General features: G+C 52.4%; 1 protein-coding gene across 3 annotated transcripts in view; it reads left to right on the top strand.

The window, feature by feature from the left end:
• DHRS3 (dehydrogenase/reductase 3) overlaps window positions 1-12,297 on the top strand; it is a 41,963-nt gene extending 29,666 nt beyond the window's left edge. For 2 of the 3 annotated variants that reach the window (XM_060014714.1, XM_060014704.1), the window contains exons 3-7: window positions 2,914-3,057; window positions 3,869-3,988; window positions 4,349-4,587; window positions 8,944-9,069; window positions 11,755-12,296. In XM_060014714.1, the coding sequence (XP_059870697.1) occupies window positions 2,914-3,057; window positions 3,869-3,988; window positions 4,349-4,587; window positions 8,944-9,069; window positions 11,755-11,839 (714 nt within the window). In that variant the 3' untranslated portion in view covers window positions 11,840-12,296. Of the gene's footprint in view, window positions 1-2,913; window positions 3,058-3,868; window positions 3,989-4,348; window positions 4,588-8,943; window positions 9,070-11,754 lie in introns of all 3 variants that reach the window. The other variant, XM_060014694.1, reaches the window with a different exon arrangement.
• The last annotated feature ends 3,256 nt before the right edge of the window (window positions 12,298-15,553 follow it).

Raw genomic sequence — 15,553 nt, 5'->3', positions numbered from 1 at the left:
TCCATCGAGGTGACCAGCCCTGGCCTCCCTGTCACCATGGAGACGCACCTGGGTCCTAAGACGGGAAGATGCCCAGCCTGGCTCTCCAGGGACTTGCCTGAGGAAATGCACAGCAGTGCAGAGGCTGCACACACACACACACACACACACACACACACACACACACACGTGCACGCGTGCAGAGAGAGGCACATTCACTCAGACACGCACAGAGAGAGACACACAGTGAGGCACACACACACCGGCCTGGGCCTCACCTCACAGCTCAGTCCTGGGTGGTTCTGAGGCTCTGGGTGAAAGTCCGGGTCTCGCTGACTCTTGGGCTAAGCAGCCTCTGTGTTGAAGGTTCTGGGACCCTAAATGGCTCAGTCGAGGAAACTGGGCTCGTCTCAGCCTCAGAGAGGCTATTTAACCACCTCCCGTCCTGTCCCACCTACGGCCATGAACTTTCGTTCATTCGCTCAACAAATAGCACTTGCATTGCTGGGCCCTGAGATATGAAATGAACAAGGCAGGATCAGGGCCCCCGGGAGCTCCCTGCTCAGAGGGGTGGGTGGGGTGAGGAGGACAGAAAGCAAACCCGTCACAGTGTCTGGGGAGAGGTGGGGCCTCTGAGCACAGAGCATGAGGCCAGCCCCCCAGCCCACCAGGGGCATCCTCAACAGACCCCCAAAAGGACATGGCCAGACCTCAGCGTCCCACCTGGGTGTATATACGTGGAAGACAGTGGGGCACAGCCTTCGTTTCGCCTCCCTCACCCTAGCCCCTGTTTCCCTCTCCAGGGTGTCCTTCTAGCCATGCAGACCGAGCTGGCCTTCCCTGTTCCCTTTCTGCTGGTTTTCTTGTGCTCCCAGGCACCTGGACCGCTGCGCCTTCCAACAAGCCCCTACCCCCACTTTAAGCTTGCCTTCTCTTGTCCAGAAGTTCTCAGAGTCCCGGAGGCTCCTCTCTCATCCTCAGCCAGGCCCTAGGAAACTCTGCAAGCCCCAGGGTCCTGTTCCCCATATGAGATGGATGTGGGATGGGGTTAGGCAGGGACCAGGGTATGAGAAATGAGGCCAAGGATTTCCTTCACCTCAGACTGACATACTCAGAAATTACATGGATGGATGATGGAGTGGGGTGGATGGATGGATGGATGAGTGGATGGATGGATGTGAGGAAGGATGGATGGACAGACAGATGGGGTGACAAGGGAGGATGGAAGGAAACTAGGATGACAGTGACTACCAGGCAAGAGTGAGGTCTGATATGGTGGAAGATGCCTGAACAGATGTTTATCTCTTCTCCGTGAAGGAATCTCTCCAGCCTCTCCTGGAGGAACACATTCTAAGTCTGTTTTTAGTTCAACAGACAAGAAAGTGTCCCTTGGAGCCTGTCTAATTGCAGACCTTTTGCTCTTGAAGGACTTTTGTGGTCGTGGAGGGTGGCTGATGGAATTCTCCCTCGTAAAGCCTTTCCTGTATTTCAAGACTCCAATTAAAATAAATAAACTGGTTGGACAAGGTGGGGTTTTCAAACTGGGCTTTCCCAGAGATGTTTCAAGAGTTGAAAGAACACTTTTATTTTCCTTTAAGAAATATTTCGAAAGTTTTAAAAACTCTAATAAAAAAGTCAAATCCATGGAAGCCACCAACACATTTGTGTGTCCCGCCAGCTAACCCATTTTGTGCCTTTTTTCGTTATGTGAAAGTTCTGAGATTTCAAGGTAAACAATTGATAAACGGTTATCACCAACAACTACTTATCTGCGTGACTTTTCTCCTTACCGAGTCCAGAGCAAAGTACAGAAATCAGTTAGATGCTGGTCTGGCGTGACTGGAGTTAGTCCATCACTCCCACTTGAAAATGTTTGTCTTCGCAGCTCAGCCCTTCTACTCTCATTCGTTGCTTTTAGTGTAAGAAAATATGGAGTTGGACGTGTAATTTTTTCCTTTTACTGGTTTCGCATATGGGGTTCCGTGTTAGGTTTTATTTTTTAAGGAGAAATTTCATTAATAATTTTTAAAAGAAAGAGAAGAAACAAAAATAGAAACCCATTAGATTAATCCCCCAGGAGACTTTTATCTCTTCCTTTCTCTGATTCTCTCCAGCCCCCAGCCTTTCTCCCTCTGTGCTGATTAAGCTGGGTCTCAGGATTCTTCGTTCCCCGTCGCCCGACCCTGGTTCTTTTACCAACAGGGGCCTCTCTGGACCCAACGACGTACCATGGGAAGGAGTGTCATTCTCCTGTGGGTCAAGGTTGAGAATTAGCCCGGCCTTTTATGGCCAGCCATTCATAAATTTGCCCAATCCCCTTTAAGGATTCATGTCTTGGTCCTGCCAGGGTCACTTCCTGGTCTAATGAGTCCCGCGTTTATTACCTGCGGGGTGAGGTCGTGTTTCCTTCCCCAGAGGAGCCCAGCTGCCTGTCTTCCCGGCCCTCCTCCTGCCGGACCACAGCTGGGTGGAAGGGAAGGCTTTGCTCAGCCTCCAGGCACCTCACGGTCAGAACCTCGCAGTCCATTCATCGGCGGGGCTCTAGACCTCAGTGGTGAGAAGGCCAGCTTGTTTCCAGCTCAGAGCATTCTGGAACATTGTACAGAAAGAGCTCAGCTACTACTTTTAACTAGGTAGGATCATTGGAATTGGGCCGACAGGAGGCATCCTCCTGGAAGCAATACGTGAGAAAGACTTGTGAATCACGCGTCCACCAAAGGGTCATGAACAGGCTCAGAAACTCTTGGTTGCCTTCAGAGTAGGCTATATATATCCCTTTAGCAAATCATACTGTGACTTTGCATACTCTCTTTGAATGGAATCAGGGAGGCCAGTCCTGGGGCAAATTACATACGGAATTTCTGGTGGCAATCATCGAATCACGATGGCTTCCTTAATGACCCTGTGTTCAGTACTGCTATCCTCTCCTTCCAGATCGTTCTGTGGGGCCGGACTGAGAAATGCCTGAAGGAGACGACGGAGGAGATTCGGCAGATGGGCACCGAGTGCCACTACTTCATCTGCGATGTGGGCAACCGGGAGGAGGTGTACCAGACGGCCAAAGCTGTCCGGGAGAAGGTGGGCAGCCTGCGAGGGGCCGGCCTCAGCTCTGCCAGACACTGGGGGGGAATGCTGGCCAAAGAGAACATTCTCACGTGGCCTGGGAGAGAGCTTTGCCTATGGCAGAATGGCTATTTTCAGGGCATCTTGGAGGGCTTTCCTATGAAGCTGGCCCAAGTTGTGCGTGCGTGTGCATGTGTGTGTTGCAGGGGGCAGGGACTAGGGCATAGGTTGATTACGTAAGCAGACTGATCACCTGTTGTCCCCTTTGGAAGTTTAGATCTTGTGAGTTTCTATCCTAGATCCTGGGGGACAAATGTCCCATTGCCCTCTGGGAAAATCCCCGACTCCAGCCATCTATTTAGACTGAATGCATCACTGAGCTCCAAGAGAGCAGAAACCACCATTAGATATCTGACACATGGTAAATGTTAACTATTTTTATGTAACAATAACCTCATTTATTATAGATGTGCTCTGTGCCAGGTACATTATGTGCCATAAATTATTTCTTTTTTCTGCTTTTTTTTTTTTTTTTTTTTGCCACACTGCACGGCTTGCAGGATCTTAGTTCCCTGATCGGGGATCGAACCCAGGCCCTCGGCAGTGAAAGTGCAAAGTCCTAACCACTGGACTGCCAGGGAATTCCCAGCCATAAATTCTTTCTGATCCCCAGAACAACCCTGGTATGGTTATTAGCCCCATCTTACAAATCAAGATTGATGCTCAGAGAGGTGATGTGACTTCCCAAGACCAGGTCCCTCCTCTCCAAGTGCAAGCCACTGGGGCTGCCCGCCCTAACGGCCCCTCGACCCCCTGTTGCCCACAGGTGGGCGACATCACCATCCTGGTGAACAACGCCGCCGTGGTCCATGGGAAGAGCCTGATGGACAGTGACGATGATGCCCTTCTCAAGTCCCAGCACATCAACACCCTGGGCCAGTTCTGGGTAAGTTTATCCTGAGACTGAGCCAGCCCTGGGCATGTCAGTGACATGCTTCTTCCCTCCAGGGACCCTGGGAGCTATAGGGGAGTGGGGAGAGGCTCGCCAGGGCTTGGGCTCAGGCCAGGGGGGATGTCCTAGGATAGGGTGACCGGACAAGACGAATGACCGGCTGCCCCAGGAGGCATCTGGAATTTCTGAAATGTGGGGCTCAGTGCCCTCGGCCCGCACGCCTCCCATCCCAGAAAAGCCTGGTCTCTGGCGTAGTGTATTGTGTACAGGCTGGTCTGTTCTCCCTGAGGGGGGCGGTAGAGGGGCTGTTGGAAGCCGTGGCTGCTGCACACTGACCTCCCCACCCACCCTTAGACCACCAAGGCCTTCTTGCCACGGATGCTGGAGCTGCAGAACGGCCACATCGTGTGTCTCAACTCCGTGCTGGCGCTCTCTGCCATCCCCGGCGCCATTGACTACTGCACGTCCAAAGCCTCAGCCTTCGCCTTCATGGAGAGCCTGACGCTGGGGCTGCTGGACTGTCCAGGCGTCAGTGCCACCACCGTGCTGCCCTTCCACACCAGCACCGAGATGTTCCAGGGCATGAGGGTCAGGTCAGTGGCAGGGGACCCCCTCTCCGAGCCAAGTCCCTCCAGCAGATCGGATCAGGGGAAAGACTCGTTACACACAGAGACCCAAAATCTTAAAATAACCCAGAACCCTTTATCTCTGGCTTTTTGGTCTCATACCTGATTCTCCATCTGCAGGGCAGTGGGGTTCTCTAGTGGTTTAGGGTCCTGCTTCTCAGGTCAGGGGGCTTGTACAGAGTTCCCATGCTAAATGCATGCAATGGAATACTACCCAACTATAAAAAGGGAACCAAGTATTGGTAAGTGAACAATATGGATGAATCTCAAATGTTGAGAGAAAGAAACCAGAGACATAAAAGTGCATTCTGCATGATTCCATCTGTCTGAAGTTCTACAACAGGCAAAACTGGACCGAGGTGATAGAAATCAGAACAGTGGCCACCTCAAGAGGAGTGGGGACATAGCCTGGCAGAGAGCACCAGGGAACCTTCTAGGCTTTTAGAAATGTTCTCTCTTCTTAATTTGAGTGGGGGTTACATAGGTAAAAATTGATCATGCTGGACACAAGATTTATGCCTTTTATTGTATGCAAATTATAGCTCAGTTTAAAGAAATACCGAAGCCCACCCACCCCTCCTCCAGGCCACTTAAATCAACGGGAATGGGAACCACTGGTTTAGAGCTTGTGCTTTGGAGCCAGGCCCCTGGGGTGTTTGTGACCTTGAGCCCGATTAGTTCCCGCTCTGATGCTAATCTGTAGAATGGGATGATGGGAATGTCTACCCTTAGGGTTCTGTGATAGGGATAAAATGGGGTCTAGCATGCAACACCGTATGTGCTACATAGTAAGTGCCCAGTAAATGGTGCTATAACGATGCGCGCTCGTGAATGGGCATAAGATTATAGATAAATGAAAATGTGGAATCATCCCAAAACTATTTTCCTTGTTTTTCGCAATGCACCGTATAATGGTAATTTTGCTTTCTAAATGATATGCACCAGCTTCTTCCAAACATGAGGATAGCGTGGAAGTGTTATTGTGAGAGTTTCCTGAGAGAGCGGAAGGCATGTGGCGTAGTGCCTCCGGGTGGGAATCACTCAGAACACCTTAGTGATTATCACTGAGTCTGGTTTTGCTGTCAAGAATCAAAACACCCGGTTTTGCAGACATAGATATGGAGAACAGACTTCTGGTTGCCAAGGGGGAGGCGGGGCAGGGGAGGGAAGGAATGGTAGTTTGGGATTAGCAGATGCAAACTATTATATACAGGATGGATAAACAACAAGGTCCTACTGTATAGCACAGGGAACTATATTCAGTATCCCGTGACAAACCATAAAGGAAAAGAATATATATGTGTGTGTGTGTATAACTGAGTCACTTAGCTGTACAGCAGAAATTCACACAATATTGTAAATCAACTATACTTCAATAAAATTAAGGAAAAAACACAACTCCCTGTTTGGAATCACACCTCAGCTACTGAATGGTGATGAAATCTTGAACCAGTTTTGTTACCACTCTGAGCTTTACTTTGCTCATCTGTCAAAGTGAAAATAATACCTCATAGGATTATTGAGAGAATTAGAAATAACACATGTAACGTATCTAGTGTGAAGCCCAGGGCATGTGAGATGCTCAGTAACGAACTGCTGCTCTTATTATTTTTACTAACAAACATCTTCATAAGTGCATAAGTTATCAATCTTCCTAGCAGACTTCAGTCATCACAGATGTATGTATTTCCACCTGACTTATATGCAGTTATCATAGAAGCTGAATTTAGAGGAGGCTGGATTAATGACTATTAATGTTCCATGTTGGTTTTTTCCCCCCATGATGTCTTGGTTTGGTTTCTTTTCATCTGGGTATACAGGAGGTGCTCAAACAATGCATATTGGATGGAAGTGCCGCAGTGGCGACCCATGGTTCTAATCGGGTGCCCTGAAGTGGGCAGGACATTCACAGACCTCGCATCCCTGTGCCTGTTTCGCCTTCTGGCATAGTTTCCTCTCCATCACTCTAAGAAGGAAACCCAAGGCCTCCCCCAGATCATTTTCCCACAGTGGCTCAGAATGTGGACCCAGGCTGTGGGGGCCTAATCCCAGCTCCCTGTGACCTTGGGCAAATTACTTCGCTTTCCTGTGCCTCGGTTTCCTTGTCTGTAAGAAGGGATTGATAATGGTACCCTGGCCTCACAGGCTAGATGAGCTCCTGTGCGTGAATCAACTAGCCAGCTGGCAAGTAGTGAGCACTAGGTGAAGGTTAGTTACCTGTGGATTGCAGGTGAGCCCCGAGGGCTTGGGAGAAGGGCAGTAAAATGTTGATTGGTACCTAACCAACTGCCATTTCAGGAAGGAAGGAAGGAAGGAAGGAAGGAAGGAAGGGGAAAAAAAGAAAGAAAGAAAAGCATTGGCTTCCTCTCCAACCATGCTTAGCAGCTTCCATGCTTAGCAGCGTCCCAGGGTTGAGGGTGGGAGACATGTTTAGGGCAAAACTGATGGGTTTTCTGGCAAGAGTGGCCATACAGGTGGGTGCTGTTGTTTGTAAATTGCTCTTTACTGATCTTCTTTATGTTCCAGCCACACCAGACACCTTACAAACGCTTCTGCGTTTGACCCTCCACAACCCTGCGAGAGCTCTTATCCCCATTTCTCAGATGAGGAAAGTGAGGCTCCGAGAAGCAAAGTTACTTGCCCAAGACGACACCCATAGAAATTGGCTGAGCGTGCTCTTTCAAGGGGTTTGTGCAGCCTCCGTGGGAGTTCGTAGCTCTGCCGGTTCCCCGGGTGCCCATCCCACACACCACGGAGGGAAAAGGGAAAGCCCCACCAGCGGGCGTGTGTGAGGCATCCCCTCTGTCAGGTTCTCCCGCAGGGATCCTACCAGGAAGAGCCCCCTGAGCCCACGGAGCTTGGTCTGTCCATCCTGTCTTCCAGTCCCCCCAGAAGCAGCCCTGGCCCAAGTGGGGGCTGGAAACCCACACTGTCCACCGTATCTGTGGGGCTCCAGCGTCACGAGCCGTCTCACGCGTCCATCTCCACAGGACCCTGAGGCCGGCCCTTCCAGACTGCAGGGTCGTGGGCATCCTGGCAGCCCGTCATGATGGCAAAGGAAGCCAAGGGTTGGGGGCGAGCTCTGTGGACTCTCTGAGGCCAGCCAAGCCCGCGCTGGGGGCCCAGGAGTTGCCTTTTGCTCAGGGTGACATCATCCCCAGGTGACTCATCACCCTCAGTCCTCCTGGTGCCGGAGCAGCTCACCAGCCCTTTGTGGGACTGAGGTCAGAGCCAGCAGCATCAGTCCTGCACCTATAGGCCCAGGAGCGGTGGGACAAGCAGCAAGTGAGGGACAGGGGAGACAGAGCACGGGTCTGGGGCTCCTGCGGGCCTGGTTTGACTCCCCAGTCCCCACCATCCCCAGAGCCTCGGCTTGCTTCTCTGGCAGTTGGAGCAAATGATGCCTGTTGATCACTCAGCACAGGCCTGGCGCTAAGGGAGCATCATCCCTGTACGGGTCTCAGGTCAGATGTCTCTGAACAGGCATGAGAACCCCCTGATGTTTGCTTACTCAGCCATTCATTCATTTATCAACCCCATGGAAACGCCCTGTAGATGTTTGAATGAATCGGTGAGTGTATCCATGAATTAGGGAATGAGTGAGTAAACCAGCAAGTGGTAGGGGAATGCCACATCGTTCAGTGTCTACCCACTCAGCAAGCATTTATTGAGCACCTACTATATCCCAGACACTGCACACAGGGCATACAGCAGGGAGCAAGACCCACCAGACTTCTGCCCTTGGGGAACTCACAGGCTGATGGGGGAGACAGGCCATTCACAGGAAACAAGCAGACAGGCAAGGCCATTCTCGATTCAGTCAAGGCAATTATCAGGGGGCCGAGATTAGAGGGCACTCTGAGTGGATGGGAGGAAGGAGCCAGGCTGATGGGACAGCTGAGATGGGAAAGATCTTAAGTGACAGGGTTGGCCAGGATCGTTGGGGCAGGGTGAGAAGGAGGAAAGGTGAGGCCCAGAGTGGGTAGGACTGAAAGCAGAACGAGGGGCCCCAGGAGGGCTTTAGCAGGGCCGGACGGGATGTGAGTGAGGTTTGGGGGAGCCCTCTGCAGTGCTCTAAGAATGGGTCCCAGGTGGGTGGGTGGGCTAAAAGCCCTCAATTGTCAAGGGGAGACTCGCTGGGAGGAGTGAGAGGAAGAGGAACTCCTGACACATCCTGGGCGGCAGGGAGAGTGTTCCAAACAGGTATCAAGTCTCCCACACAGGAGAAGCCAAAGGGATGACCCTGACATGTTAGCCACAGGGGTTTTCAGCAGAAGCGCTCGCTTCTCAGGGGAAACCCACACTGTCTCTTCCTGCCTGCAGGTTCCCCAACCTCTTCCCGCCCCTAAAGCCGGAGACCGTGGCCCGGAGGACGGTGGAAGCCGTGCAGCTCAATCAGGCCCTCCTCCTCCTCCCGTGGACGATGCACGCCCTCATTATCTTGAAAAGGTATGGGGCTGGGGGAGGAAGCTCTGGGTCAGGCTCATGCTGGCCATTTCCCCTTCTCCCTGTGGACCCTGGTGGGGAAGAGGCCTCAGGCAAGAGAAAGTACCCCGGTGATTGATTAGTCATGTCTGCCTGCTGTGGCCGTGAAAGTGAGAGCAGTGGTACGTGTGCCATGGATATACTATCCTTACTAAGGAGTGGCGGTTCTCAAACTTGTTGGTCTCAAGAACCCTTTACAATCTTAAAAATTATTGAAGAACCCAAAGTGCTTTTATCTCTGTGAGTTGTATCTATTGTATTAGAAATTAAAACTGAGAAAATATTTTATGGGATTTATACATTTATTCATTTATATATAGCAAGAAAAAATCCATTCAGTGTTAACATAAATGATATTTTTGTGAAAAGTAAATGTATTTTCCAAAAAAGAAATGTAGTAAGAAGAATGGCATTATTTTATATTTTTGCAAAGCTCTTTATTATCTGAATTAATTGAAGACAACTGGATGCTCATATCTGCTTCTGATTTTAATCTGCTGATGTCACATGTCACGTAGCCTCTGGAAAACTCAGCTGTACACTCATGAGAGAATGAGACTTAAAAAGTCAAAACCTGTCTCAGTATTATAATAAAAATAGTTTGACCTGGCAGACAGACCCCTGAAGAGATCTCAGGTACCCCCAAGGGTTCCTGGGCCACACTCTGAGAACTGCTATTCTAGAGACTAAATCTTGGCCCTAGCCTTCAGGAAGTTCAATCTAATAGGGAAGACTAGCGGTCCAGTGGTTAAGGCTCTGCGCTTCAGCTGCAGGGGGCACGAGTTCAATCCCTGGTTGGGGAACTAGGATCCCGCATGCTGTGTGGCATGGCCAAAAATAAAATAAAATAGAATCAAATTTTAAAATGAACATCAGTGAATGGGGAAGACAGGGATTTCATTGCCAAAGGCCCGGGATTCACAGAAACATCCCTGGTGGGATTTACCAGGGCAGACCACCTTGGGGGGTAGGCTTTACAGAGGAGACCATCTTCCTCCAAAATGTGCCCAGCATCACATTCCCTAGAACTTTCCAGACTCTGGGCAACAAACCATTCCCATCCCACTCCCACGCTGAAGGGGCCATTGCAGGTGCCCCACTAAACACTGTTTTCATAGGCCTCTCGTGCTGCACAGAGAGCTTTGACCCCGGAGCCCGAGTGACCGTGGACTCTTGGCTCCCCTGGGCCCCCAACCCCCAGATGACTGAACCCCTCTGACCTGAAAGGCCTTTTCAGGAGGTGAAGCACCCAAGTGCCTTTATCTGATGTCAACCCCCAGGAAACCAGGTTCCCCTCTGGCTGCTGTGGACACAGTGGGCATCTGAGGAGCTACTCTAACTGCAGGCAAGAAACCTCAGGACCCGGGGACACATCAGTCCCTTTCAGTGACACAGAGTAGGGGACTCCGGGCATTCAGGCCACACCTCAGCCTCCCTCAGTCCATCCTGACTGTTGCTTTGAGATGCTACTTGGCCGCCTCTGTGAGCCTTGGAGAGCAGGGACTTGGATCCTCACCAAAGCCAAGCTGATCTTCCACCGCAGGGAACTTCTCAGAAGCTTTTGGGGACATTCTAGAAAAAAAGCTAGTTTGTCTAGAACACCTCAGCACTCTCCACAGTAAGCACCCAGCCTACATTTTGTGTTCTATCCCCCACTACTTTCCCACAAGAAGCAGAGGCCAGCCCCTCCCCATTCCCTGCACCGCGCCTCCTTTCACCTTCCCCAAGAGAAATCTTCACAGGCTCAACTCTAGTGCCACCACCCCCAGGAAGCCTTCCAGATTGCTCCAGCTGGAAGTGAGGCTTTCCCATGTTGCAACTAGAATGGACCAGGGCCCTTCAATTTCACTCAACAGAGGAACTGAGGGCGTCTCTCTACTGGGCCCTGTGCTAAGTGCCGGGATCGGAGATGAAATATCTACCGCAGAGGCACCCATGGACTTGACAAGTAAACAGCTAGCACAACTCCGGGGGTTGTTGGGGAAGCATAGAGCTATGGGGAGACCCAGGAAAGGCCTGGGGTGAGTCTGGGAAGTTTCCTACAAGAAGCAAGAAATTGTGTCATGCTAAAGAACAAGGCCTGAAGGTATATGCAGGTGTTTTACTATCTGGAGGGACATAAAGGATGAGACGTAACACCTGAGGTCCCACCTATAGGAAAACATCACTATGCAGTGGAACAAACTTGGCCAAGAATCTTGAGATGGCAGAGGACAGATTTTGGCATCAACTGTATCATGTGCACAGTGTGGCTGTTTCATAAATAATACATGGAAAAAAAAGAGGAGGTGACACCCAGTACCTAACTCCTCAGCCCCACACAGTAAATATTTGTTGAATAAGTGGCATTTGGAGTTAATTGATCTCTGAGATACGTTTGGGCCCTAAAATGCTAAAAGTGTGGCTTTGAAAGTTTGTAACACCCACCCTTTACCTTGTAAATAGCTATTTACCTACTTACTTGAAAGCCCTTCCTCCATGGAGGGGTGGGTCGTGGTGGCTTGTCGGGGGAGCCGGTGTATGTTGGAGAGAGGGGTGGGGAGAGCTTATGGGAACCATCACTTTACTACACCCCTTGTATGGCTACCAGTGACCCAGCCACTGGTCTCCCCACTAACCATCTTCTCTTTTCCCTCCCCACTCCACCAGCATACTCCCACAGGCTGCCCTCGAGGAGATCCACAAATTCTCAGGAACCTACACCTGCATGAACACTTTCAAAGGGCGAACATAAAGGCAGGACGCAAAGACAGGCTTAAAAGCCACAGAACCTGAGGGGGCGTGGGCACCTGGGCACACGCCCATGTGCCTGTCCCTTGACACACTTCTGCTGCATGAGCAGGACTGCTCCTCCCCTGGGGAGGAATCTGGCTGTGCCCCCAAGCCAGCCCCAGGACCTTTGCACAGGACTGACGGGTGTAACTCTGACCCCCGTGGGGAGGCAAGAAACCAGCCAGCAGCTGCCTTGACACTTTTGTACATTTCTGATTCTGTAGAGTTCATTGTTAAATCGCTTCTCAAGTCTAACCAGCCTCGGCAACGTGCATAGACTATTTCCGGGAGGGACTGTGCCCACGCACTCCTCCTTCCCCTCCAAACTCCACTCATCCTCAGCTTGTGCAAACTGGTTGAACGGCAGGAATACAAAATAAAGAGAGATGGCTTTTGCGAATTCCTTTGTTGAAATCCTTGACCTCTGGTCCTTAGTGGTCAGTGGGGAAGGCACCAGACCCAACCACAACACCCCATCCTTTGAGAGAGAATTGGTCTGCTCAGGGTCCCCAGCTGCCGGGAGTGGAGTAGGCAAGAAGGAGGCAGAGATCGGGAGAAAAACTGGAGCCCAGGCCTGGGGGTACATGGCTCCTTGCCAGCTCTGCCAGGCCCGGCCCAACAGCCATGGGTTGGGGGGCACTTTGCCTTCCTACCTGCATCCCTGGTAGGACCATAGTGACCTAGTCTGCAGAGACCAGCTCTCTGTCCTTCCACAGCCCCACCAGCCACCAGGCCACCAACTCAGCAGAGCAGAACCAGGCTTTATCGAGCCCCTCCTGTCTACCTACCACGTGCTGGGTGCTGAGAGGGGAATGTTGCCCAAAATTCAGCCCAAATTCAGAAGACCACCAGCACAGCAAGGCCAGTGCTAAGGGGGTGCTGTGGGCCCCTGGGCCAGGTTTGATTGCAGGGGGTAGAAGTGAAATAGCAAAGGAGAGGGAGGTCTGGAACGGCAGAGGGGATTAACGTGGGCTCAGTCAATGGAGAAAAATGACAGCCAAGGAGATGTGGGGAGAGATGCCCCAGCGTCCCTCTGGTGTGCATCCTCTCCTGCTGCAGCAAGCTTAATAAACTTGACCTTGGGCCGGGGGACAGGTGGACAATGGAATCTCATCTAAGGCGCCTCCATCCACACAGCTCTTGCAGGTGGGTGGCGGGGTGGGGGAGGGGAGCAGGCAGTGGCTCCAGGAGATGACGGAGGAGACCACAGGCACGAATTCAGGGGAGAAGCTTGCTGGAGCGTGGCACCAAGCCTGCACCTTCGCACAACTCACACGAGAGGAAGAGTAGGATTGCAGCTCAGCTGGTCGTCAGTCTGGTCTGTGTGCAGAGATGCCAAGTCACAGCCACATCCACTGTTTATTGAGCACCTACTGTGTAGCTGCCAAGCCCTGAAGCTTAACATCTTAACTGTCATTCATCCACGGCACCGAGCAGCAGCGGAAGACACAAGTCAGCTCTCGGGAGCTCCTTTAAAGACTTCCAAGAGCTACAATGTGTAGACAAAATACGACCCCCAGGGCTTCCCTTCCCTGGTGGCGCAGTGGTTGAGAGTCCGCCTGCCGATGCAGGGGACGCGGGTTCGTGCCCCGGTCCGGGAAGATCCCACATGCCGCGGAGCGGCTGGGCCCGTGAGCCGTGGCCGCTGAGCCTGCGCGTCCGGAGCCTGCGCTCCGCAACGGGAGAGGCCACAACAGTGAGAGGCCCGCGTACCGCAAAAAAAAAAAACCCAAAAAAACAAAACAAAAAAATGACCCCCAGGTGTCCATGGCTTCCAACAACGGAGCTTGTGTTACAGTTGCCACCTGTCCTTGGAGAGTGGCTGCAGCTCTGCTCCGTGTCCCCTTCACTCTAGGGCTCCGGCTGACAGAGGAGCCTCCATCTGGAATGATGTCACCTTGGGGCAGAAATAGGCACGGCTGGGAACCTGTGCGCCTGCTCTGAAATTTTCTCCCTGTAAACAACGCGCATCACTTCTGCTCACATTCCATTGGCCAGAGCAGGTCCTGTAGTCAAGCACTCCGAGGATGTCACTGGGCATACAATCCCCCTGGAGGAGTGGTCAGTAATTTTGAACTATAATGCAATCTGCCACGCCGTGGAAGGAGCTGTCCATAGGAATAGAAGGAAAAATGGAAATGTAGGCAGAGGATGGAAGAGGCAGAGAGATACTGTGCTGGGATGGGGTGGCTTCCAGGTGATACACACCAGGTTCTGAGCAGAGCCCCAAAGAGGCATTGACCTTTCAGAGGGTTGGTATTAGAAAGACCACTTCAGAGGTGAGAAAACAGGCTCAGAGCAGGGAAATTGTATGCCCAAGTTTGTAGGGCTATGGGCACCGGAGCCCGAATTTGAAGCCCGCTCTCCCTGACCCCCTCACTTACTGTGGCAAGTGATGGGGATGCCAAGCCAGGACTCGTCACTTTCATTTTGGCCCTTGAGGGTGTGTGTCACCAAAGTGTGTGTGTGGGGGGGCAAGCTCCTGAAGGGGTCCAGCCTGTGGAGGTCGGGCCCGGAAGGGCCACACCTGCACCATCACCCCACTTTGGCGTGTGGACACAACGTGGGCGGGTCCACTGGGCATGGCCTGCCCCGTTGCTGTCCCGGCACCGCAGGCCAGGTGCCTGTCACTGGCTGTCACAGGACATAAGTTAGGCGTGGCACATCTCAATGGTCAGGGATAGATGAGGAAGGAAGGCGGTTCTGCGTGCTGAGCCCCGACTTTTCTGGCCATCCTTGGGAGGCGGCCCATTTCCATGCTCACGGGCTGGCTCATGGCCTTTTGGAGACGATTTGACTTCTGAGGCTTCCGTGAAACTGGGCACTTGGCCTGCAGTCCGGGAATGCAGTGAGGACCCCAGGGGTCTGAGTGGATCTGGGAGCGATGAGACCCAGCCAGCCCTCCCCAGGGCGCACTGAGAACAGAATCGCTGTCTTGGCTTCAGGGGGACCTCGTGTCTTCCCAGAGCCCCAAGGGCTTCTCCTGACAGCCGGGCAGGGCCTGGTCCCTCCCTACCCCCTCCCTCTCCGCTGGGATACTTTCAGTCTTTTTCTGGATCTTTTCCCAGAGGAACCAGGGAAAAAGCCTTGGGCAGGTTCCCAGGAGGCCGCATCCCGCTCCGTCCGCCGATGGTTCAGCCACTTGGGGAGCCTTGAGAGTTAAAGCAAAGAGCTAATTCTGTCCCTTAGCTTGGCGTCCCTTAGCTTAGCCAAGCAAAGGAGAGTGACAAGCGATGAACTCCGGCTCCTTGAATCCCCCGAGGTGCAAAATGGCGTGTGCCAACCCTACAAAGAAGAATTGGGCCCTGGGAGGTGACCCAGTTGCCCCGCCTGGGGCTCCTCCCCACATCTCCAAAGGGAACCAGATTGGAAGTGGGCAGGGGGAGGCGCCAGACCCGAGCGCATCCAGGCGTGGTTCCAGGGGACCAGGCTCTCTGGGCCGGCAAGTGGTCCGGAGTGGAGTCCTGTGGCCACTGTCCTGCTCCCAGGGCCAGAAGGCTTGGAAAGTGGACTCCCTTCTCCTCAAGCCAAACGGGTGGTCGGGAGGGACCTGACCGCAGGGCTCAGCCCAGCCACCCCAAGAGCCCTTCTCATGGGGCAAACAGTGCATGCCCCTAGGGACAGCCCAGTTTGATGACGGACAAAAAAAGAACTAGGTCACAAACATAGAAATTCT

The sequence above is a fragment of the Delphinus delphis genome, chromosome 1, assembly GCF_949987515.2.
Source record: "Delphinus delphis chromosome 1, mDelDel1.2, whole genome shotgun sequence".
NCBI classification, from domain to species: domain Eukaryota; kingdom Metazoa; phylum Chordata; class Mammalia; order Artiodactyla; family Delphinidae; genus Delphinus; species Delphinus delphis.
Note: the sequence above shows the minus strand (reverse complement) of the source record. Positions and strands in the feature narration are given on the sequence as shown.